The 24,716-nt window shown below is 54.3% G+C and overlaps 1 protein-coding gene across 1 annotated transcript; it reads right to left on the bottom strand.

Moving 5' to 3' along the window:
• Nucleotides 1–453: 453 nt before the first annotated feature.
• Nucleotides 454–24,497, bottom strand: ERBB2 (erb-b2 receptor tyrosine kinase 2). The gene is made up of 27 exons (XM_055407761.2): nt 24,177–24,497; nt 17,357–17,508; nt 16,047–16,260; nt 15,197–15,331; nt 14,843–14,911; nt 14,556–14,671; nt 14,289–14,430; nt 13,301–13,420; nt 12,911–13,037; nt 10,196–10,269; nt 10,018–10,108; nt 9,571–9,770; nt 9,058–9,190; nt 8,868–8,958; nt 8,119–8,279; nt 6,456–6,503; nt 4,738–4,876; nt 4,532–4,654; nt 4,165–4,263; nt 3,706–3,891; nt 3,432–3,587; nt 3,259–3,334; nt 2,802–2,948; nt 2,368–2,465; nt 1,984–2,172; nt 1,481–1,733; nt 454–1,341 (listed from the first exon to the last, which is right to left on the bottom strand). Exons 1-27 carry the CDS (start codon nt 24,247–24,249, stop codon nt 986–988), a joined length of 3,768 nt encoding a protein of 1,255 aa, XP_055263736.1. The 5' UTR covers nt 24,250–24,497; the 3' UTR covers nt 454–985.
• Nucleotides 24,498–24,716: the final 219 nt, after the last annotated feature.

Raw genomic sequence — 24,716 nt, 5'->3', positions numbered from 1 at the left:
GCCAGGCCTCCCTGTCCATCACCAACTCCCAGAGTTCACTCAGACTCATGTCCATTGAGTCGATGATGCCATCCAGCCATTCCTAGCTACTCTGAATTTGGTGATTTCCTTGCCAAGGCAAGAAAAATGAGTCATGCAGTAGACAGTGCCTCTTGTTTCCTGTCCTTCCCTGACTCCCCCTGCCTACAGAGAGGAAATTACCCCGTTCTGGTGGGTGGGTGGCCTTCAGGAGTTCTTTTTTTTCCTAAGAATGATCTTTTCAAAGGGCTCTCAGATCAGAATCCCAACTCCCAGTTTCCCGCCAACCCAAGAGCCAGAAAACTGGAAGTAGGCTCCTAATTCAAGCTTTCCCAAGATTCCTAGCCAGTCCCTCCAGGAAAGATGGACTGAATGTAAGTTAGGAGGTGAGCAGTAAAGGGACAGCTCCAAGCCACCCCTAGACATAGGCTGGTCTCCAGCTGTTTTCCAAAATATATTTGCAAACGGAGAAAGTGAGTGTGGAGGACATCCCTCCCCCAACCCCAGGGGCTGCCTCCCCCCAATACCCACTCTCCACCAAGTCCTTATTTCCTTTAAAAAAAAAAACAAATAAACAAAAAAACATAAGTAAAAACAAAACCAAAAAAGCAGTCTGTACAAGGACTGGATCTGGGTGCTGCCGCTGCTCCCTTCTTCCCAGGGACAGAGCTGGGTCTCAGGGAGTCTCTGAATGGGTTGCTGTAGTTCCTAGATACCCCCTTGGGGCCTTCTTCACACTCGGTCCAGCCTCCCTAAGTCGTTCAGTGCCAAGGATCTGGAAGAAGTCAGGCTGGGCCGCTCTCAGCCACCTAGGAGTTGAAGTAGGAAAGGAGATTCCTGGCATGGCAGGCTCCCCTGGACATGATCCAAGGGCCTGCTCCCTGCCTGGTGCCGATGTGGGCCAGAAGTCAGGCCTTCCACACGCCCTGAGGGTTCAGCAGGGCCTCAGTGGCCCTGGCCTTTTGGCTCATACTGGCATGTCCAGGCCCAGGTACTCAGGGTTCTCTGCCGTAGGGGTCCCTTCAAAGGTGCTGGGTGGAGTGCCCCGCTCTGATGGGTCCTGGTCCCAATAATAGAGGTTGTCAAAGGCTGGGCTGAAGGCTGGAGAAGGGTGGGACTGAGGGGCAGCCCTGCCCCGGGGTGCCAAGTACTCAGGGTTCTCCACGGCAGCCCCAAAGGCAAAAACGTCTTTGACAACCCCATTCTTCCCAGGGGAGAGAGTCTTGGGCCTTTCCAGAGTGGAACCGGCAGGTCGAGGAGGCGGCAGAGGACCCTCTAGGGGTGACGGGGGCTGTGGGCGAACCTCTGGCTGGTTCACGTATTCTGCAAGGACAAGAGAAGGAATCTTGTGAGGGGCTGGGATCTGTGTGTCCCAGCCACTACAGCTGCCCTGCAGCAGGCCCTGGGCAGAGCACCCCCAACCCCCACCTCCCAATCTCTCAGCTCGAGCTTGACGTCATACCGGGCTGGGGGCTGCAGGTCAAGGGGGCAACATAGCCATCAGCCTCGGGAGAAAGGGGTACTGTGGGGTCCTCGCTGTACCGCTGTAGAGGGCTGGAGTCATGTTGGGGGAGGGTCTGCAGCCCCTTGGCCGCCCCCATTCCCAAGTCACCATCAAACACATCAGAGCCTGCCCCTTCGGAAGGTGCCAGCGGAGATCTGGGGGGCTCCTCCTCAGAGGGCTCCAGCCCCAATGTCAGCTCACCACCGCCACTCTGAGGACAAGAGGTCAAAATGGAGGTCATTCATGGATCTGAGATGGAGGCTCCATGGGAGGTGACAGGGTCCCAGGAGATAAATCAACTCTGATGTATGACAGAAAGAATGGGATCACAGTTGGAAAGCAGTAAGAATCCTTCTTAGGGAAAATGGGGCCTCCTCCATGAGAAGTAATGGCTGGGGGACATCGGAGGAGTCAGGGGAGGTAACCAACCACACCCACCACCATGTGATGGGGGCACTGACCCTGGTAGATGTGCTGCGGTGCCTGCGATGGGCCGTGCCTCCAGCACCCGGGGCAGGGTCTGGGCAGAAGAAGCCCTGCTGGGGTACCAGGTACTCCTCCGCATCCACCAGGTCGCCCATGTCGTCATCCTCCAGCAGCGAGCGGTAGAAGGTGCTATCCAGGGGGCTAGCAGGGCCCAAGTCTTCATTCTGGGGAGGAGGGAGCGTGGCAGCCTCTCCCCATCCCAGTACGCAGCCTCCTGAGGGTGGCTCAGAGAGGGCTAGAAGTCTGACGAGTCAGGCAGGAGCTTGGAGGCCTGGGACCCAGGAATCATCCTCCCTTTCCTCCCTTCTAAGGGACAGTGCTCTTAGCCATAGGCATGGATGGAGTGAAAGGTTCAGTACCTGGATGACCACAAAGCGCTGGGGGTCCCTGGCCATGCGGGAGAATTCGGACACTAACTCCCGGAACCTCGGCCGACATTCAGAGTCAATCATCCAACCTGGGGGTGGCCAAGAGCCCGGCATCTCAGTTCTGGCTGCAGCCTGCATGCAGGCGCCCCTCACCCCCACCCCCAGTCTAGACAACACTAGAGTCCAAAGCCCTCTGATGATAGAGAATCTACTAGTTTCCCCTTTTTATTTTGCATCAGTCTTTTTTCCTAGCTGGCCCTCCCTAGCTCCTCTGGACTGGTACTGTAAAAGGGCAGGGAGAGCCTTCTGAGACTCCATTAACCATATCACCATGCTCTTGGCCCCCTCCCATAGCCCCTTGTAGGCCCATCCGCCCAGGACCACCCACCCCGCCTCCAAGCAGCCAACACAGCTCAAGAACACACATTTGACCATGATCATGTAGACATCAATGGTGCAGATGGGGGGCTGGGGCAGCCGTTCTCCCTTCTCCAGCAGGTCAGGAATCTCCCGGGCTGGGATCCCATCATAAGGTTTGGCCCCAAAAGTCATCAGCTCCCACACAGTCACACCTGGGGCAGAGATGGGGTAAGGTGGTGGGAGGACCAGAGGCAGCTTTAGAGTACGGAGCCTCAGAGGCTCTGCCCAAGAGCCTGGCACCATGGGGGAAGGAGGAAAGATGCATTGCCAAAGGGCAGGAGATAACATGGTCTTTCCCCAGTCCCTGGGAAGTGCACAGACTCTGGCAGACTAAGGCACTGGCAGCCACTTCCTTCTCCCAGTGATGCTAAAGGTGTCCATTAGTTCGCCCCATCCTTCCACCCACATTCTCCCCAGGGCCATGGCTCCTTGTCCACCCTCCCTACCCACCCCATCACACACCATAGCTCCACACGTCACTCTGGTGGGTGAACCGCCGGCGGAGAATGGACTCCAATGCCATCCACTTAATGGGCACCTGGTAGAGCAGAGAAGGAAGTCCTCCAACCAGGTCTGAGTCTCTCCCAGGGGCCAGACCCCACTCCCCCCTGTCTCACTCTGTTCCCTCCTCTAACCTTGCCCCCGTCCGCGTGGTACTCTGTCTCGTCAATGTCTAGCAGCCGAGCTAGCCCAAAGTCTGTAATCTTCACATGGTTGGGACTCTTGACCAGCACATTCCGGGCAGCCAGGTCCCTGTGCACGAGCCGCACATCCTCCAAGTAGCTCATCCCCTGGGGTCATAGGCATCAGTGTGGACCTCGGTCTGCCAAAACTCTCCCAGGAAACCTCCCTATCCAGGGGTTTGCTCCCCAAGGGCACCTGCAGAGCCCTGGCCCCCAAAGTGCATACCTTGGCAATCTGCACACACCAGTTCAGCAGGTCCTGGGAGCCCAGGCGCCCACGGTGTTCTCGAACATGGTCTAGGAGGCAGCCATAGGGCATAAGCTGTGTCACCAGCTGCACTGTGGATGTCAGGCAGATGCCCAGGAGGCGGGACACATATGGGGAGCCTACACCAGCCATCACATATGCTTCCTGGAAACAAGGGTACACACTGAGAGGGTATGGGAAACCACTAACCCCCAACCACCACACACCCCTCCCAAGGGCTGAGCCATGATAATGGGACCCTCACCCAATCCAATCCCATTCATCACAAACCAGAACCATGGCCCACAGACTAGGGAGGGTAACAGTAGAGATTTGGGGGAAACACAGGGTGTCCCCCAAAACCCCATTGAAGAGAGAGCCCAGACCTGCAGCCGGGGGTCCCCCATGCCCCCAGCTGGAGAGGGTGGAAGGGCTTACGTCCAAGATTTCCTTGTTGGCTTTGGGAGATGTATTTTCCCTCAACACCTTGATGGCCACGGGGATTTTCACATTTTCCCCATCAGGGATCCAGATGCCCTGGGCAGAGAGGAGGATGTGAGCAGGAAAAGGGCCAGCCAGATCCAACCTGCAGCCGTCCTACTTGGGGTCACTACTTGTGCTCCCGATTCCCTCCCCAACCTTTGGGTCAACCCCATTATTTAGCAACAATCTCACCATTTAGACCCACTGGCCCCTTCCAATCCCTTATCCTTAACTGCCTGGCTGTGGTCCCAACAAACCCTCCGCCACACCCTGCAGCATCCTCTAGGACCACCCACCCGGGGACTTTGGCCCCACCCCTGACCTTGTAGACGGTGCCAAAAGCTCCAGATCCTAGCACCTTCACTTTCCTCAGCTCTGTCTCTTTTAAGATCCGCATCTGAGCCTGATTGGGCATCGCTCCACTGGGCGTCAGGGGTTCCACCAGCTGGGGTGAGGGGGTAGTGGGGTCAATGCCGCAGGTTGGGCCGCAGACCCCAGGCTGTGCGAGAGGCCCTCAGGACGCCTCACCTCAGTCTCCTGCAGCAGCCTCCGCATCGTGTACTTCCGGATCTTCTGCCGTCTTCGCTTAATGAGGATGCCGAACACCAGCCCCACAAGCACAACCAGCAGAACGCCCACCACAGCGGCAATGATGGATGTCACAGGGCTGGGGGCAGGAGCCAGGAGCATGGACTGGGGACCAGTCTGGGGCAGGGGGGATGAAGGGGTCCCACAGTGGGGCTCGGTGGGAGGGGAGGAGGGAGAGGGGGCTGACTGTCACTGGCATTTGGAAAGGGAAGTCAGAAGGGTGACCCACAGGTTCCCATCCTGTCTGACCTACTCTAAAACCTACCTTGGCTCCTTTATTCTGGGGAATAAAGTCCAGACTCCTTGCTAGGATTCAAAACCCTCTACACCTACATCTCCAAGTTGTCTATGCTCTTGCCCATGGCTCTAGCCCAGGATTCTCAACTTCCTGACAAAACTCACCAGGGAGCTGGTCAACCTGTGAGAGTATGGAGCCCCACCCTCCAGAGATTTTGACTGTGGTATGAGGTGGGGCCCAGGAATGTGCACACAGAGATTCTGATGTTCTAGCCAAAATTTTCACCCATAGGTCACGATTTCCACATCTCCCAGCCTTTGTTATAATACTTCTGCTTGGACTACATGAGGTCATCTTTCAAGACTCTGCTTATCCCGGGACAGAAGAATCTCCTGGGCACTGACCCTACATCCTTGTCATCCGTGTTCCCCTCCCTTGCTTAGCCAAGGGCTGGCTTATCACAGACCTCAAATGGACCCTTATTTCATGGACAAATGTTACTTAGGACACACTCCGATCTTTTTCTCCCTAAAACCCTTCCCAAAACACCCCTCTGCCTAGAAATCAAGTCCAACGATGGCAGTGATGGACATCACAGGGCCTGTGGCCTCATGGTAGGGGAGAGCCTGTGCTCTCCGGATCCGGCCCTGACCTGACTCAGACTTGACCCCCTACTCCTTCCTCTTGCTTAGTCAGTTACCCACCACAGCAGAATCTTCAGCAAACACATCCTAGACTTTCTGGACACCACTCACCATGCTGCCTGGTTGCTTTTCTCCTCATACAAGTGACATTCCCGCCCCTCTTTCAAAACCTAGCTCATGTGCCTGAAGCCTCCCGCTGACCCTAGGGAAGTATTCACTGTCCCTCCCTCATTGCTGCAGCTATGCTCTCTTCTCAACATGCCTTGAGTCCCAGGGAGTTGAAGGCTGCCTGTGTCCCTTATGAGACCCCTAGCTATACAGGGTGGGGAGGTGCTGGGTGTCTTCCTATTCCCTGACCCCCAAGCAAGCCAAGCAGGCCTTCCATCTACTGCATGTGTGTGCCCAGTCATTCAGTCGTGTCCAAATCTTTGCAACCCCGTTGATTGTAGCCAGCCAGGCTTCTCTGTCCATGGGATTTCCCAGGCAAGAAATAGGTTGCCATTTCTTACTCCAGGGGATGTTCCCGACCCAGGTATTGAACCCTGGTCCCTTGTGTCTCCTGCACTAGCAGGCCAATTCTTGACCACTGCACCACCTGGGAAGCCCCTCCATCCACTAGTTGAAGCTAATCGAAAGACAACATCCACAGTGGAAGAGTGGGCTGGGGAGGACACGTGTCATGTCAGGACACGTGTCATGTCAGGACATGACACCTAGCAGCAGTGACCACCCGGGGGTCAGTGGGGGCCTTAGGGCAATGTGGGATGCATTCTGACCTGGCTCTCTGCTCAGCGGGGCAGCCCTTGTCATCCAAGTCCACACAGCTGCAGAAGAGAGAGAGAGAGAGTCCCGTCAACAAGGCTGGGAACCACCTCCTACAGTCACTCCAGCCTCATGGGATCCCAGGAGATGGGTGTGACTGGGTTAGGATCCCCACTTGACAAAGGCAGAAACTGGGTTCAAGGTCACCAGGGCTCTTTCTACTATCCCACAGGGGAGTCCTCCAGTCTGCAAACCCATATCCTTTGCACGTCCCTGTGGTGGGTAGGAAGTGGGAACACCCAAAGGAGCATCGAGTCCAAGAGCTTGGCCATCTCCTCTGTAGAGGAAGCCAGTGTAAACTACTACTGTAGTCGGGCAAACTACTGCTGTCCTCCCAGCAGTTCCACCTCTGGGGATAAACCTTAAAAATGCCAACACCTGTACACTAGGGGGCATGTACAAGATGCTCACTTGTACATGGAGCTCAAGTGCAATAAACTGCCAAAAAGAGAAAAAAGGAAACAAGTTCAGTCAGTACTCTCAGGCAGGGACACAACTAAATAACTCTACATCCATACTGCAGATTGAGTAGTTTAAAAAAAAGGAGGTAGATGGATATGCATTCACAGGAAAGGACCTCCAAGATACATAAAGAGGGGAAGGTGCGGGGGAGCAAAGTGTATATGAGTCAAATGAAATTGCTGGAAATAGATGAGCTAGATGAAACTGTTGTTTCTTGATCATTTTTTACTTCCAAAAACAGCAATCTTATATGACTCAACCTAACATAAACGTAAAATGCATTTATGTAAATATGTGCAGAAAAGCCTGGTCTAATGCACATACCAGAGTGACCAGGGAGGGGAGGGACTGGGTGGGTGGGGCAGTGGGAGAAAGGGCACTTCTGCTTTACACTGTTTACTTTGATACTGCTGAAAATGTGTCTTACAAGAACGTATGCACGTGTTCCACGTGTTATCAAAAACAACTAAGTAAAAAAATAAAAAGAACAAGGCAGATCACTGTATTAGGACATGAAAAAGCATTGCAAGAAAAACTGCAGTGTTGCGTGAGAAAGAGCAATTTGCAAACAATAGGTGTGGTCTATGCTCCTATTTTTGTAAAAAGAAATATAGACTAGAATGTGCAGATAAGAACTGGAGAATAAAAATAATATATAAACATATTTTATATATTATTATATAATAATACATATGTTAGCATGTGCACATATAAACTGGAAGGAAAATATGGCAAGTTATTAACAGTGGAATAGAACTGTTAATGCTGCTGCTGTGTCGCTGCAGTCATGTCCGACTCTGTGCGACCCCATAGACGGCAGCCCACCAGGCTCCGCCGTCCCTAGGACTCTCTAGGCAAGAACACTGGAGTGGGTTGCCATTTCCTTCTCCAATGCATGAAAGTGAAGTGTGAAAGTGAAGTCGCTCAGTGGTGTCCGACCCTCAGCGACTGTTAATACTATTAATTTATCCTTCATGCTTTAATTTAAACATTTTTTAAACAATATGTATTACTTTTGTGATCAGGAAAAAAAAGATTAAAAAGTTAAGGGCCTTGGGGTAAGCAAAGGCAGAGATGTCCCACTTTTACAATAAGAACCTCAGAGAGGCTCCTGGCACAAGCCCCTCTTTATATGGGGAAGGCCCTCAGACTCACGAGTGGGTGCAGTTGATGGGGCACGGCTGGCATATGCCCTCCTCATCTGGAAACTTCCAGATGGGCATGAAGGAGAGGTCAGGCTTCACACCACTGGGGCAGCGAGCCACGCAGAAGGGAGGATCCTTGTAGTGGGCACAAGCCACACATTGGTCAGCCTCCTGGGAGGGAAGAAAGGGTTTGTGGGGGGCTGGCACTGATACCCTGGGGCAGCAAGATCCGGCCCCTGGGTCCCCTTGGTGCTTCCCATGGCCACTCAGCAGGACTTTTCACCTTGCTTCTGGGACAGCCCCAGACCTGCTATGTCTGCTGCCCCTGTTCTGCACTCAGCTCCCCGGTGCTCAGGCACAGTGCCAAACCCTATTTTAAGTTAATTCTTACTGTATCCCAATGGGGTGGGTACTAGCATAACATCGATTTCACGAATAAGCCAACTGAGGTTGGAAGTGACACCTGGATTTGAATCCAGGTAATCTGATGCCTGAGCGCCCAGGTCTAACCACCTTGGCACTGCCACAGCCAAACGCACAGGCTTCTCTGGACCTTCTGCATGGTCGGAAGGATCTCAGGGTCCACAGTTCTTGCCGTTCTCAGCATCCCAGCCTCTTCCCTACTTTCCTACTGTTCAGGCCTGGGCTTGGAGCCCTCCCCAGGGATATTTTACTGGACTTGGCCAGGTCCCTGGCAGCTCCCCCCACCAACCCTCCCCTGCTTCCCACCACTCAGCTCTGAGCCCACAAGCACCTCACCGAGCCAAAGCAGGTCACTGAGCCATTCTGGGGATGACACTCGGGGTGGCACGGCAGACAGTACCTGCCCTTCACGTACTCCCGGGTCAGCCTGAGGGGAGGACAGCCAGTGAAGGGGTCTGGAAGGAGCCCCGTGCACCTCCCCCCACCTCCTGGCCGCCCCCTCCTCCGTCGGGCGGCATAGGCATACCCCTGCAGTACTCGGCATTCCTCCACGCATTCCTGGCCCCGAAGGAACTGGCTGCAGTTGACACACTGGGTGGGCCCGGGACCCCAGCAGTGCCCTTGGGCGCACAGTGGGTAGCAGGCCAGGCCCTCGCCCACTGCAGTGAGGAGGAAGGGGTCAGCGGGGACTCTTATGGGAGGTTCCAGGTCCCATGGAGGCGGGGGGGGGGGGGGGGGGGAGTTTGTGGGCGTGGCTCTGGGTTAGAGAGGCGGGATAGCTGCGGAGCCCAGCGGGAAGAAACTTCTGAGGTTCCAGGAACAGAGGAAAGGGAAGGAAGGGATGCCAAGGCAGCGTGGCCTGACCCAGCTAGAAGCCACGCCAAGAGGCCAGGCCAGCCAGAGCTGGGTCAGCGATGCTGCATCTGGGACGGGCAGTGCACATGCCCACGAAAGTCCCAGATTGCTGCCTCCCGAGGCCCCTGGGCACGCCCGCGCGCTGGCAGACGGGGAGCATGCAGCACTGGGCTCTCTGTCTTACCACACTCATCCTCTGGCCTGTTGGCGTTGTGGAGCAGAGCCTGGTGGGGGTTCTGGAAGAGCTGGTCCCAGGGCACCGTGTGTACGAAGCAGAGGCGGGCGTTGCGGTGGATGAGGGCCAGCCCGCTGCCCAGTTCCCGCAGCGAGCGCAGCCCCAGCCAGCTGATGCCCAGCCCTTGCAGGGTCAGCGAGTAGGCACCACTGTGGGAGGGGCGGTGGTGCTCAAATGCAGGGGGGCAGCGCACCGCTGCCCCTCCCCCATCAGCCAGGACTGCCCTAGCCTTCCTCCTGTCCCCAGCACACGCTGCAAATTCCCATGGAAAGGTTGCTGCTGGAGTCCCCGGAGAACAGGAACCCCCTTCTCCCCACTATACATACACCCAAAACTTCTCCCAGGCCTCCCTGGGCAGCTCCTCTCTCGGCAGGGACCCCGTCCCCTGGTGCTCACTCATGCAAAACTCGTCCCCGGATTACTCGCAGGTTCTGGAAGACGCTGAGGTCAGGCAGGCTGTCTGGCCACGCTGAGATGTACAGGTAACCTGCAGGCACAGGGTGAGGCTAGGGTATGGGGCCAGGATGAGAACCCCCAGCCCCATGAGAGCAGGCTTCAGAGAGACAGGGCCCACCTGTGATCTCCTCCAGAGACTCAAACACTTTGAGCTGCTCAGCCTGCAGCGGGGCGATGTTAGAGTCTGGGTCCCTAGAAGAAGGATTGGGGGAGGAGTCAGCAGGGCCAGGAAGCGGGTGGGTACAACCTGCTCCACAAGCTGGCCCTGTCACCTTCCCCCAAGTCCCCTCCACTTAAACCCTTTGCCCATCAAGGCTGGCTGTTCTCATCCTGAGCTTCAAAGCCCAGGCCCTAGTTTGGCAGGATCTATCAAAACAATAGTTATATCCTTTGATCTAGAAATTCTACTTCTAGGAATGTGCCCTAGAGAGACACTGGCCCCTGTTTCCAGAGAGACGTACAAGGGAGAACTGTTTGTTAGAGGGAAAATAAAAAAACCTAAGGAAATTAAAATTTGTTTAATGTTTTAAATTAAATACCTAAATATTCCATCAGTAAATGAGGAGCTGTTAAATGTAACCCTGATCTATTCAGACTATTGATGAAAAACTAACATTTAAGAGCATGTATTGGATTGGCCAACAAGTTTGTTCCGGATTTTCCATATGATGTTATGGGAAAACTTGAAGGAAATTTTTAGCCAAACGAATAGTATTTTCTGGGCATAGTTATAAGAGCTTTAAAATATAAACTCATTTAAACTTTATAACAACCTTATGAGGGCAGGACTATTTCTGCCCCCATTTTACAGACGAGGAAGCTGAGACACAGCAAGGAGGCCACGTGACTAATAAGTGGTAGAAGCCAGGTCTCAAATCCAGGCAGCCTGGGCTCTTAGCTGCTACTGTTTGCTGCCACCTGCTTCATTGCTGTTGAAAGAACAAGGCAGCTGAACATGAAATAACTGTCATAACCAGCTCTCCAAAGCCATGGGCAGACAATATTCACAGCAGGCTCACATTTTAAATCAAACTTCCCCCCCAAATTATTAGAACTACATTTCTCTGTGCCTGTATATCTATATATGTATGAATGGTCTAGAAGAATAAACACAAACTGTTACCAGTGGTCTCCTCTGGAAGGGGGAGAAGAGGTGGAGGAAGTGAAGAGAATTTTTTCCTTTTTGTAATACATATTTTTACTGAAGTATAATTCACATACAAGAAACCACACAGAATTTTAGTGTGCAGTTTGATGAGTTTTGTCAAATGCATCCCTTCACATACCCACCTCCACCAGCGATATACAGAACATGTCCATCACGCTAGAGATTTCTTTTGTATTCCTTTCCAGGCCTTCACCCTGGCACAATCACTGTTCTGATTTGTGTTACCACACAGTGGTTTTGCCTATGCTGGAACAAAGGCAATCACACAGTGTGGACCTCTCATCTGACTTATTTCACTTTTCATAATATTTTTAAGATTTTTTGATGTGGGCCATTTTTAAAGTCTTTATTGAATTTGTTACAATAGTGTTTATTGTTGTTTATGTTTCATTTTTTTGGCCAAAAGTCATGGGGGAATCTTAGCTCCCCAGAGATGGAACCCGCACCCCCTGCACTGCAAAGTGAAGTCTTAACCACTGGACCACTAGGAAAGTCCCAACATAATGTTGTTCTGTGTATCCATAGGCTGTTTCTTTTACTGCTAAGAATTTCACTGTATGGATATACCATTTTTAAAAACCCCAGGATAGCTATATAGTCAGCCCTCTGCATCCACAGTTTCAGATTCAAGCAACCCCAGATTGTGCAGTACTGCAGTATGGATTTACTGGGGAAAGTTCACATTTAAATGGACCCAAGCAGTTCAAAGGCCTTCCCAGGTGGTGCTAGTGGTAAAGAACCCACCTGCCAATGCAGGAGACATAAGATACATGGGTTCGACCCCAGGGTTGGGAAGATCCCCTGGAGGAGGGCATGGCAACCCACTCCAGTAGTATTCTTGCCTGGAGAATCTAATGGACAGAGGAGCCTGGCGGGCTCTAGTCCACAGTGTCTCAAAGAGTCAGACACGACTGAAGTGATGTAGCACGCACACAAGCAGTTCAAACCCAAGGTCCAAGGTAAGCTGGGTTTATTCATTCAGCTACTGGTGCTGTTTAGTCACTAAGTTGTGTCCAGCTCTTTTGCTACACCATGAACTGTAGCCCTCTAGGCTCCTCTGTCCATGGGATTTCCCAAGCAAGAATACTGGCCCAACCCAGGGATCGAACTGGTCTCCTACACTGGCAGGTGGATTCGTTAACACTGAGCCACCAGGGAAATCCAGCTATTGATAGACATTTGCATTATTTTCAGTTTGCGGCCATTATGAATAAAGCTACTATGAACTCAAAGAGAATTTTACTTTATCTGGATGGCATGACCTCCATACAAGTAAGTACATGTTTATAGATAACATGTCATTTATGAGAAAAATTCCAGGAATTCCCTGGTGGTCCAGTGGTTAGGACTCCTCCCTTTCATTGCCACGGGCCCAGATTCAATCCCTGGTCCAGGAACTAAGATCCAGCCAGTCACATGATATGGCCAAAACCAACCAACAAACAAAAACCAAAAACAAAGAGAAAAACCTTCCCCCGCCCCCACCTTCCCACCCCCCTACCTCCCAGCCCAGGCCAAGCTGGTCTTCCACCAGCTTCCTTTGTATCCTGGGTCTCCCACTTCTGTCTCCCCCCACCCGCTAGAAACACTGCCACCTCAGAATTCAGGGACTGTCCTGATGCTGTCTCAGGCTGTGTGTCCACCCTTAACTTCGAGTATCCTTACCCTGCAAAGCTCTCTGGCAGAAACGCCAGGCTCCCAAAAATCTTCTTGCAGCCGGCAAACTCCTGGATGTTGACACTGGTGACCGCCTTCACCTCGCGCAGGTGTTCCATGCCCAGCCCATAGCACACTGTGGGGAGGGGGCAGGGGCATTCAGCCTCCACAGGGAGCACCAGGAACTCAACCTCCTGGATCCTGTCCACTGTCCCCTCCTGGGGCCACATGCCCCCTCCCCACATTGACAGGAGACACAGGGGAACTTGTGGGAAGCTGAGGGGAAGGGCCAGGGGTAGAATCAGTAGGAGAAAAGGACTGGGTCCCAGGAGGGTCTGAGGAAGGGTGGCGCAGTGAGCTAGGCCAGGCCAGCTGTTTTGGGGGGCAACTACTGGGTACCTGGGGCACAAGGCTTGCTGCATTTCTCACACCTCTGGGTTCCATCCTCAGCTGTCACCTCTTGGTTGTTCAGGGGACAAACCAGGGTGCAGGATCCCACATCCGTAGACAGGTAGTTGTCTGAGGAGGTCAAGATCATGTGTCCATGTATCCTGACCTTTCACTCCCACACCCACCATGAGCCGTGTCACCATGCCCAGGTCGTACAATAAGAATGATAGCAACTGAGACTGAAATGCCCTTACAACATGCCTGAGCATGGACACTCGTCCTTTCCTCGCGAAAGCCCTATGTGATAGGCACAGTTAGATTACCATTGTGCCAAAAGGGACATCAAAGCACAGAGTTTTCTGCAAATTACTCAAGGTCATTGTGCTAGAAAGCGGAGGAGCCAGGATGTGAACCCAAATGGCCTGACCCTACACTTCATTCTCGAGCCCACCATGGGAAGGGTATGACCAGCACCCAAAAGCCCACTGCGGTCTCCCACAAGAGGACGAAAGAAGTCCCCAGATTCAAGGCCAGTCTCTGAATGCTTATCAGTAAACAGGGGAGCTAATAAATCAAACTCAGATCCATCTGACCATAGAATAAAAGTTAACATTTAGGGGTGCTGAGTATTGGCTGGGCACAGTTGTAAGAGCTTCACAAATATTAACTCATTTAAACTTTATAACCACCTTACAAGAGCAGGACTATTTTTGCCCCCATTTAACAGATGAGGAAACCGAGATGCAGCAAGAAGCTCACATGACTAGTCAATGGCAGAGCCTGGTCTTGAACGCAAGCCTCCTGAGCATGCGCTCTTAGCTGCTACTATTTGCCGCCACCTGCTCCGCTGCTGTTTAAAGAACTGGGCAGCTTGACACAATCTGCCATGACGAGCTCTCCAAAGCCAGTGGCAGACAATACTCACAACACGTTCCCATTTATATAAACCAAACTCCCCAGCAAAATTACTAAGACTGTGTTTCTCCCCAGCACTTACAAGGACAGGCAGTCACACAGCTGGCACCAAAGGTATAACGTCCCTCGGGGTTGGGCATGGACTCAAAGGTGTCCGTGTTGTAGGTGACCAGAGCTGGGCAGTGCAGCTCGCAGATGCCGCTGTGGTTGAAGTGGAGGCAGGCCTGGGGGACAGGCAGTGGGTAGGCACTGGGCTGTCTGGCCCTGGCGTGCCAAGAGCCATAGGACAACACTGGATGGGATGCCCCTCCCCTTGCAGCCTGAGGGCTGGGGCCCAGGGGGCACATACCAGGCAGTCAGAGTGCTTGGGGCCAGTACAGCCGGCAGCGCACTGCTCGTGGCAGCAGTCGGTGGGCTGTGGGCCCTTACAGCGGGCACAGCCGCTGGCACAGACAGTCCGTGTCACTGTCAAGTGGAGGCGGGAGGAGGGCTGGGCGGCAGTCTAGGCACCAGCCCCTCACCAGCACCACCTTCTGGGGAGACTTCCTGCCCCAGGGAAGAGGCCGAGGGCTGGCACACCCCCTCCCATATCACCCGGGCCCTGCCCTCCAGACCCTGGGCCGCCCTGTAACTCACAGCTCTGACAGTCCTCAGGACTTGCTCCCCAGCAGTAGGAAGCTTTACAAGCTGGAGAACAGGGTATGCCTGGAGGAAGAAACAGAAAGGCAGTGAGAGAGACGGAGACCAGGACGTGAAATGCACAGTGAGGGACAGACCCAGGCAAGAAAAGAGGACTTCAAAGCCAGAGGCATGATCTAGAAGCAGAGAAAAACAGGACAGAGAACCAGAGAGAGGAAGAGACGCAGAGAAAGGGGAGATGGGTGCTGTTAGTGTGGCAGCAGAGGGGGACAAGGAGTAAGCCAGGAGTTTGGGGTCGCTGGGCTGCGTGAGAAAGGGCAGCAGCTGCAGGTGGTGGGGAGGGAGGCTTACAGGCCCGTGAGCGGTTGGTGTCTATCTGCTTGAGGGGCAGCTGGTTGTTCTTGTGGAAGATGTCCTCCCACAAAATCGTGTCCTGGTGGCAGAGCTGAGGGTTCCGCTGGATCAAGACCCCACCCTTGAGGATCTCTGTGGGGTGGGCAATAATCAGGGGTTTCTTCCCCCATCTGGCATCTTCTTATCTCCCCTGGGGCCTGCCTGCCTTCTAAAAGTGGAGCAGGCCTCTGAAACACATCCCGGGCTCCAGGGAGCAGAGAACACCCCTTCAGTATCTTTGAGCCTTAGCAATATCACCCACAAACAAAGATCCAGGGGGGAGTGACTTGTCCATGTCACTGCTTCTGCTGCTGCACCTCTGCTGTGTGCACATAGCTTAGCAGTAAAGAGTGTGAAACCCAGCCTCACCACCACTAACTAGCTGTGTGACTTATCCTCTGTAAACCTGTTTTCTCATTTGTAAGATGAGAACATTGCTGTTTTCCTTGCAGGACTGATGGGATTATACATGCAAAGCACCAAGCACTCAGAGTCTGAAACCCTGTCTGCTTCAGGGCTGCCACGTACAGTTACACAGGTTGTTCACTGTACATGTGCACTCAGCCAAGAAGTGGGCAAAAATCCAGCCTGCATCCTAATCATCAAACTATGCGGGCTAGTGCAAGCCGTGACTTCCTGGGAAGAGGGGAAATCTTTTTGAATCTTCACAAGGGTGCCTTTCCTAGCTCCACCCACATCCATCCGGAAGGGACCCCAGTTCTGATTCACACAGTCTCCCCGTGGCTAGTAGGGACCCCTGGCCAGCTCTCAGTGACCAGCAGAAAGTTTCAGTGATAAAGATGGCCACCTGTGAGGCTTCTCAGCTGCAGCTCCAGCAGTCCTCCTGGGGCTGTGCCTGCAGCAGGGGCAGCACTTTCCAGAAAGTCTCCATTGTCCAGCACGGCCAGGGCGTAGTGCTCCTCAAAGAGCTGGGTGCCTCGCACGATTCGCAGTCTCTGCAGTGGGACCTGACTCACTCGATTGTGAGCGATAAGCACATAGCCCTGCACCTCCTGGATCTCCTAGGAAGGGACAGAGGAGGAGAGGGCTGAGGCAGGTCGGGCCCTGGACCACTGCTACCCAACCCCCAAGACCTCCTCAAGGTCCCCTGTGCTTGGGGATCTTGGGCAAGGGCCCAGCTGCCAAACAGTCTGCCCACCACCTCCCCAAACCAGTTTCTAGTACCGAATTCTAGTATGATCAAGAAAGAAAATGAGGGGGTGGGGGGCAGCACTCTGTAAATTGTGAGCAGCCACCCCACCCTCTCTACCCCTCAGCTCCTCCATCTGTAAAGGAAATGCCTGGACGAGATGATGTCTGGGATTCAACGGACCAAGCGTCACACACCCGGCCCCACTCTGGAAGACAACCCAGAGGCTGGTTTCCACTCGCTCTCCTGTTCCTGACTCTTTCACATATATTTCCCACATGATATTCTAAATGGGCTCCTCAGGAGGAGTCCATGTATGCCTATGGCTCCCAGTGTAGTGTTAGTCACTCGGTCGTGTCCAGTTCTTTGCAACCCCATGGACTGCAGCCCACCAGGCTCCTCTGTCCATGGGATTCTCCCCGCAGGAATACTGGAGTGGGTAACCAATTCCTTCTCAAGGGGATCTTTCTGACCCAGAGATTGAATCCGGGTTTCCTGTATTCTTTACCATCTGAGCCACCAGAGAAGCACTCATGGCTCCCAATATACAGATAGGGAAACTGAGATCCAGTGAAACCAGGGGCTAGACCACATTCACAGAGCTTGTCAGTGGCAGAACTGGACTCAGAACTTGCCAGGCCTTTCATTACTCCAGGTAGGAGGGCGACGGTGGCTGGGACAGTTGGACAAGGGAAGGTGATCATGCTGGTGAGACAGCAAAAAATATAGCCCAGGAATAGATGCATTCCACCCAGAGATGTCCAGAGTCAGCCACACTGTAGGCAGGGCGTGAACTGGTCTTAGTGTAGGACGGATGGGGTGAGACATCAGAAATGACTTCCCGGTTCAGGAGCCACAACGAAAGAGAAAATGTTAGGCGGGGAGCCTTCTTCTACCACCCATCTGCAGGCAGAGGGCTCAGCCCAGCAGGAAGCGGGGCCTGGCTGGGTCTTGCCCACGGGCCTCACCTGCAGGAAGGAGAGGCTGGCGTTAGCAGGCAGATAGGTGAGCTCCAGGTTGCCCTGCACCACCTGACAGCCTTGGTAGAGGTGGCGGAGCATGTCCAGGTGGGTCTCGGGACTGGCCGGCAGCCTCAGCTTCATGTCTGTGCCGGTACACACTGGCAGAACAGAGAAGATGGATCAAGGGGCCTGCGCAGTGAGTGTCTCCAACCGGCCATGCGCAGCAGCAAAAGAAAGTGTGCAAATTTGGGAAAAGGGGGGAAATCAGGGAAGAGGTCCCCCCCTGCCAACTTGGCCCTTCCTGAGCATCCAGAGGGGGTCCCACTGGGACAGCCTTAGGGAGCTTGCCCGTTCACTCCAGGGTGTTGGTTGGCAAATAAAGCCTTCTTTTGTCCCAAAGGCACGACTCAGGGCCAATGGGTAAAAATCCCCCAAGAGAGGCGATGATGAATCATGAATCCTCTGGATACCCCCTGCCCCTTTCCCGAGCAAACAATGCCACCCACATGCCAACCTCCTGGCAAGGCATACCCACCCCCGCAATGCCACCCAGAAAGTGGGGAAGAAGGGTCAGCTCGAGTCATAGCTGGGGCCTGGGGACCACCAGTGGCCTGGTCATTGCAGGGACTTCTGGGATTTCCCCAGGCAGAGAAAAGGAGCGTCAGATCCCAACTCTGGGTATCTGGACCCAAGCTGCAGACGCTGAGCCAGAGTGCTGCCTGCTCCAAAGCCTCCTCTGCTGGTACCTCACCCTTGCCACCTCTTCAGGGCAAGACTCCAGAACCAGCTGGCAGAATCTGTGCCACGAAACTCCTGCCACAAGGGCACTATGTCAGCCCTGTGTACCTGCCCACTGTCAACCACCAGCCAAGTGGCATCACAATGAACTGCTACCCAGCCCACCTGGACCCCAGTCCAGTGTCCCTGAGACCAAGAGTATCCACTAAGTCCAGGGACACTAGGAAGGGTAAACTACCCCTGGTAAGGGGGCACTCTGGCAGCAGCTGGCACCATGCCTACCAGAAGGGGGGAGATTAAAGGGCCCAGTGGAACTCGTTTTTCTGCTCTGGTGAGAAGATGAATCACCTGGCGCGTCTTGCCCAGGAGGGTGTGCCGGGGGAGGTGGGTGGAGGGCACCCCCAGATCCATAGATCCACAGGTGCCTGAGCTGTCTGGAATTCCTGTTGGTCCCCACTCCACCTCCCATGGACTACGTGCAGATTGAGGGGGACAGCACAATGGCTGACTGTGGGGTCTGACATCAGGGCTTCTGCTTTCCCCACAACTTGGAGCCTAAGGTCAAATCCCGAGAGGTAATAAGAGATACTCTCTGTCCCCAGAAATCGGAGGAAAGGCTGGGGGAACAAGCCCTAGGGGTCTGGCCTGGGTCAACAGCCACAAGCGGGCAGCCTCCCAGGAACACCCAGAGTGGTCTCTCTTCCTACCCCTCTGGCCAGGGAGGGAAGGAAGCAAAGAGGGAGGAAGGGGAGGGCCCAGAAATAGAACTCAAGGGTCCCTCCCCCCAGACTCCCAAGAGAAACAGGATCCCGGGGTGGCAGGCCAGGCCCAAAATAACGCCCGCTGCCAGGACCTCCCCCAGCCTCGGCAGCTTCAGCTGCTTTGTAGGCACAGCTGTCTCCAGGTCTGGACCCCAAGGCCCTAGCCCAGGCCAGGGACAGGGACCAGCAGAGCTGGGGCAGGAGCCATCTCCACCCGCTGCGGCCTCTGCTGCCTAGAAGGGACACACCAGCTGCGGTAGCCGGGCAATAGGAAAACAACAACAGGAACCGTGGGGGCAACAGGGTCAACTGAGCATCTACTGTGTGCTGGGCAGGCACTCTGGGTGGAGCCTCAGCCCCCAGAGGCTGGGATCTACAGCCCTGATTTTGCAAAGAAGGAAACTGAGGCTGCCAGGAATTATGCTTTCACGATCATAAAGCTGTGAGCAATAGAGGCACGATTTGAATTGGAGTCTGCCTGACTTTAGATCCCACATTCCTTCCACTAGGCCCAACTGCACACATGCCCCACCCCACACCCTGTGCAAAGGTAAATACACACCAGCTCTGTTGATGCCACTGATTACAACAGGCTCCAGGCCGAGTGGCTGAGCTGGGCGGGAGGACCAGAAAGAGAGGGAGCCCCACCCCACGGGTTTGTTTGTGGCCGTTTAGAGTCTGATTAAGACTAAGTGCTTGTGGGAACTTCCCTGGAGGTCCAGTGATAAGACTGAGCTTCCAATACAGGGGGTGCGGGTTCAATCCCTGGTTGAGGAATGAAGATCCCACATGCAGCCAAAAACTAAAGACTAATTGTTTGCAACAGGTGGTAAAGCTGGGACTCTGAGACCTACTCCCTGGAGGCCCCAACCTGACATGAAACCAAAAAGCACTTCCACACCCCCATCTTCTCACTCGTATCCCTCTCCCCAAGCCTCACCATGGTCCCCATATCAACTCTTCCTCAGTGATTTCCTCCAGAGCAGGAGGTCCTGTCCCACACAGGAGGGCTTTGTCTCCAGAGCACCTGCCCTTTAGGAGCCAGATCTCTGGAGCAAAGACAGTGTGAGGCAGGCCCAGACCAGAGCCAAGGACACAATGAGCCCTGGATAAGTGTTTGTGGGATGAAAGAATGAATGAACTCCAAGCAAGAGTCTCCAAACCAGCGCTTTCCTGGTGGTCTGGTGGTTAAGAATCCACCTGTCAATGCAGGGGACACAGGTTCAATCCCTGCTCCAGGAAGATCCCACATGCCACAGGGCAACTAAGCCCGTGTGCCACAACTACTCAGTCCGCACTCTAGAGCCTATGAGCCACAACTACTGAAGTCCATGTATTCTAGAGCCTGTGCTCCACAATGAGACGCTACTTCAATGAGAAGCCTGAGCTCTGCAACTGGAGAGTAGCCCACTGCTCGCCGCAACTAGAGAAAGCCTACACGCGACAACCAAGACCCAGCACAGCCAAAAATTAATTAGTTAAAAAAAAAGAGTCTCCAAACCAAAAGGGACCAGCTGAGGTCACTGTATCCAGCCCTCTGCCCAGAGGCTGGTCACAGTCCCCATGTTTCTCTAACTGAATATCAGTGGTCAGGTCCCAGCTCCAGGGGGCTCTCAAGTGGTTTCTCTCCTTTTCACCAGCCTTCAGCCTCACCTGCCTCTCTTGCTCACCAGCACAAAAGCCAACACTTCCTTTTTCCATGAACACTGCCTGCATCCCCAAAACTCACCTGCCTCAGACCCACGGGGCCAGAGCCCATTCCAATGACACCAAGGTTCACCTAGCACACACACCTGGTGGATCAGACTGGGGCCTGGGCTCAGCTCATTAGGCCAGAACCCTGGAGGAGCTGCTCACAGTGTAACCCTAATCAAGTCCCTGGATTTCCAGGGCAGAGGTCAAATCAGATCCACCTGTATGCCTAGCAGTACCTGTGACGTAGCAGGCACTCAGTGAATATTTGCTGACCTGACTGGCTGTAAGGAGCAGATAATAAACAATAACAACTCTTACTCTCTGCAGAGAAATTACATGAGAGTTAAATGAGATAATGAATCAAGAAACAGTGTGCAAACATGACAAGCCTTTGTCAACAGAGCTGGGGCAACACAACCATTGGCTATAATAATTCTCCCACTCCTTAAGAGAGCACACACCCCTCTCCCAACCTCACCTCTCATCCCAGGGGTGGGGAGGAAAGGTGGCCTACTGAAAGTTGGAGGTGTCAACATGGAGGGGGTTCCCACGTACAGACAGGGGGATCTCTTTGCAGGGCATGCTAGCACTAGGGGCAGAAACACCCAGCCAGGCCCTATACCAACCCCAGCGCCAGGCCCACACTGGTCCCTCCCTCGCCTGCAGCCCTGTTGGTCCCACTGGCCTCTGCCCCACTCCTGCCTTCCATCCCCTGCCAAGCCTAGAGGGCACAAGAGGAAGGCAGACACGGGCTGGACATGGAAGGGAAGAACTCCAAAGCCAAGAAGGAAACTGGGGTTGGGGACACAGCTCACCCTTATTTTCACCACAGTAGCAAAACAGCACCTCTGCCCTAGTCTGGCCACCTGACTGCTCCTGAGGCTTTGCGTAACACTTTGATCAACTATTTTTTTTTTTTTTTAACTCTGTCTGGTCTTCGTTGCAGCATGCGGGATCTTTCCTTGTGGTGTGCGGGCTTCTCTCTAGTTGTGATGGGCTCGGGCTCCAGAGTGCGGGGGCTCTTGGGCTCACTAGTTGCCCCAAGACATGTGGAAATCTTAGTTCCCCAACTAGAGATCTAAGCTGTGTTCCCAGCATTGGAAGGCAGATTCTTAACCACCGAAATACCAGAGAATCCCTCCGATAAACTCTAAATGACTCCTCCTCAGAGTCCAAAAATGTCCTGGACATTATTGGGTTGCTGGGAAGACTAGGCTAAGTCACTTTGTTTCTCTGAACTTCAGAGAAGTTTCTCATCTGTGCTCCTACTTCACAGTATTGTTGCAGAGAAGCAGTGAAAACTGTAATGGATGAGAACTTGGCAAATAGGAAGCATGCCATACTTTTCTAAAAGTTAAGTCCATAAAGCAGGAGTCTGGACAATTCCAAACCAAGAGAAAATGAAAAGCGTATTTGACTTTGTAATACAATGTATTTTCTCTTTTGGCATTTGAGCCTAGCTTTCAATTATTATTTTTTAAAAATAGTAGGAAAAAAAGTATAGCAAAAGGAAGGAAGGAGGCTGTGGGGAGAATCCTTCAGGAATTAAACTATGGTCTGTCTGAGATGTGTTTGCTGCACTTAACAAAACTTTGACTGGAAGAAAAGAAAATCCCAAACCCCTGGGGTTTTCCCCCCATCTCCCTTTCCCCTTCAGCCCTGGCATATACTGGGAGTGCTAGAGGCAGCTGGGTGGGTCTCTGCCATTTTAGCCATTCCCCTGCACAACATGCCTCTCACAGCACCCAGCACTGTGGGCTGAGGTGTGAGGAAGCCTTGAGGAGCCTGCAGTACCCAATACTGCAGCAACCTGGCTGCGCTCCACCTGCTCAACTCCCAGGCCCAGGAGAGGAGGGCAGTGGCTCGGCCTGGGCCTGGCAGCCCAGCCTTGCCTCACTCTTCTCAGTCGAAAGCCTGCCTGGGAAACAGGGAAGGGATGGGGAGGCTCCTTGCTCAGAGAGAAGGCGGTGTGGGGCCACCTCCCGCTGTTTACAGCAGCTCTAGAGGGAGTTCCTTGAGAGGGCAGAGTTCAGCAGGGTGACCGCCGTGAGGCCACACAAAGCCCAGACACACAAACACATAGACCACACAACTCAAGAACACCCTGACACAGCAGCCCCTCAGATAACACAGCAACGCTCTGACAGAGGGGCCCTCGGGCACACACAAACAGGCCAACACCCGCCCCTTCTCCAGACTCCCTGATGCGTGGACAGCCACCACTCCTAGAACATTCTCATTCTGGCTTCCCCACAACCCGGCGATGCAGGGCCCAGTGTCCCCCAGTGCTCCAGGTAGATGAATACAGTGCTTTTCAAGGTGTGGCTGGGGGTCGAACTGCCTGGATCCAATCTGTTATTGTTGTTTAGTCACTAAGTCGTGTCCGACTCTTTTGCGACCCTATGGACTGTAGCCCACCAGGCTCCTCTGTCCATGGATTTTCCAGGCAAAAATACTGGAGTGGGTTGCCAATCTTCCTGACCCAGGGATCGAACCTGCATCTCCTGCATTGGCAGGTAGATTCTTTACCGCCGAGCCGGTGGGGAAGCTGGAGTCCAATCCAGGACCCACCAATTAGTTGCTGCCACTTCACCTCTTGAAGCCCAGGTCTTTGCCAGGAAAATAGGAACACTGGCAGCACTTCTCTTAGAGGGTTGTTCTGAGGATAAAAGGAGGGAACCCAGGCAAACATGCACAGCACCTAGCACAGGGTGCATTTCCCATACGTGTTAGCTTTAATCATTATGCATCTAGATGGACAGATGGGGAAGACACATAGTCCCCCCGCCCTTCCCCGCATACAGCATAAAGGAAAAGCAGAGGAGCCTGGCGCCCAGCACACCTGCGTCTCTCCCTGTTCCTTAGCTACCCCCTCTCCCTCCCACTGCCCAGGAGTCCCTCCCTCAGAATCCTCCCACTTTAATGCCCCAGACCAGAAAACACACGGCCACCCCTCCGTGGCCCACACTTTCCAAGTGACAAAGCACACAGTCCCTAAGTCGGCCCTAAGGAAACTTGTTCAAAACAAACTTCTCCCCCTTCCCCCACCCCCGGCTCCGGTGAGCCAACGCTGCAGTCGGACTGGCCACCCTCGGCTCCCCGGCTCCGACTGGACAGGTTGCTTTCCCCACCTCCCCCTTGCGCACCCCGATCCTGCCCGAAGCCAGAGTAACTCAACCCACTCGGCCGAAAGGGGGCGGGGAGGGGGCCGGGCAGAAGGGACCCCCAGGAATCCAGCCCAGTCCAGTCTGGAGGCGGAGGTTGCCAACTGGAAAGGCTTTGAGAGAGGAGCTTGAGGGGCTCAAGAAAGGGGAAAACACACACACACACCATGCAATTCACCCTTTGAGGGAAACTTTCTGAATAACTTCAGAGAACTTTTATGACAAGTTCGCGGAGCCTGCAAAGCGCCGGTCGCATCTAGAGCAGCTCGGGCGTAATCGCCCCCGTACCGCACCTTCTCTTGGCCCTCCGAGCCGAGAGCCCGCGGCTCCGAGCGCCCCGACTATCTGAAACCTGGGATCGGGGAGCTCCGATGCCCCCCGCTACCCGCGCCTGCCCGGGGACATCGGCAGGGGTCCCAGGAGGCAGGGTCCTGTCGCCGCTCCCTGCCCCCCCCACCCCAGACCCACCTTGGGTGCCCGCGGCTCCGGGGGGCAGGAGGGCGAGGAGGAGCCCCCAGCGGCACCAGGCCGCCAGCTCCATGGTGCTCACTGCCGCTCCGGCCCCATGGCTCCGGCTGGACCGGGCGGGGAGGGCGCCGGGCGGGCGAGGGGAGGGGGCCGGGCGCTAGCGCCGGAAAGGGCACCGGGCGCAGGAGCTGTCGGCAGCCTCAGGGGCTCGGCTCGGCTCCGTGGGCACGACGGAGGGGAATCTCAGCTCCACAACTTCATTCTTGTACTTCCTCAAGGCAGCCCTCCTCCTCCTCCTCCTGTGATTGGGAGCAAGCGCGCTCTCAGCTCGCCCCCCCACCCCCACCCCCTCCAACCGCATTCCAGCAAGTCCCTGGGAGTGGCAACTCCCAGCTTCACTTTCTCCCTCTCTCCGCGCAGGCCTGGGTGCGTCGCTCCCAGCGCCCGGACGCCGGCAGCAATTTTCGCCCGTTTCCATGGAGGAACCCCCCCACCCCCCAAGGAGAACCCCCCCCTCAAAGGAGAGGAGTGTGATCGCGC

This window comes from Moschus berezovskii, chromosome 20 (genome assembly GCF_049115385.1).
Source record: "Moschus berezovskii isolate FMDL1 chromosome 20, NW_MosBer_1.0, whole genome shotgun sequence".
Taxonomy (NCBI): domain Eukaryota; kingdom Metazoa; phylum Chordata; class Mammalia; order Artiodactyla; family Moschidae; genus Moschus; species Moschus berezovskii.
The sequence above is the reverse complement of the archived record's forward strand: the minus strand, read 5'-3'. Positions and strand labels throughout refer to the sequence as shown.

What these genes read in the sequence shown, in the direction of transcription:
- ERBB2 (XM_055407761.2), bottom strand. Translation starts at nt 24,249, where the DNA reads ATGGAGCTGGCGGCCTGGTGCCGCTGGGGGCTCCTCCTCGCCCTCCTG. An exon ending in CAGGCCAGAGGATGAGTGTG is followed by an intron (nt 9,191 to 9,570) that starts GTAAGACAGAGA and finishes TCCTCACTGCAG; the next exon opens with TGGGCGAGGGCCTGGCCTGC. An exon ending in GGCTGCTGCAGGAGACTGAG is followed by an intron (nt 4,655 to 4,737) that starts GTGAGGCGTCCT and finishes CCCTCACCCCAG; the next exon opens with CTGGTGGAACCCCTGACGCC.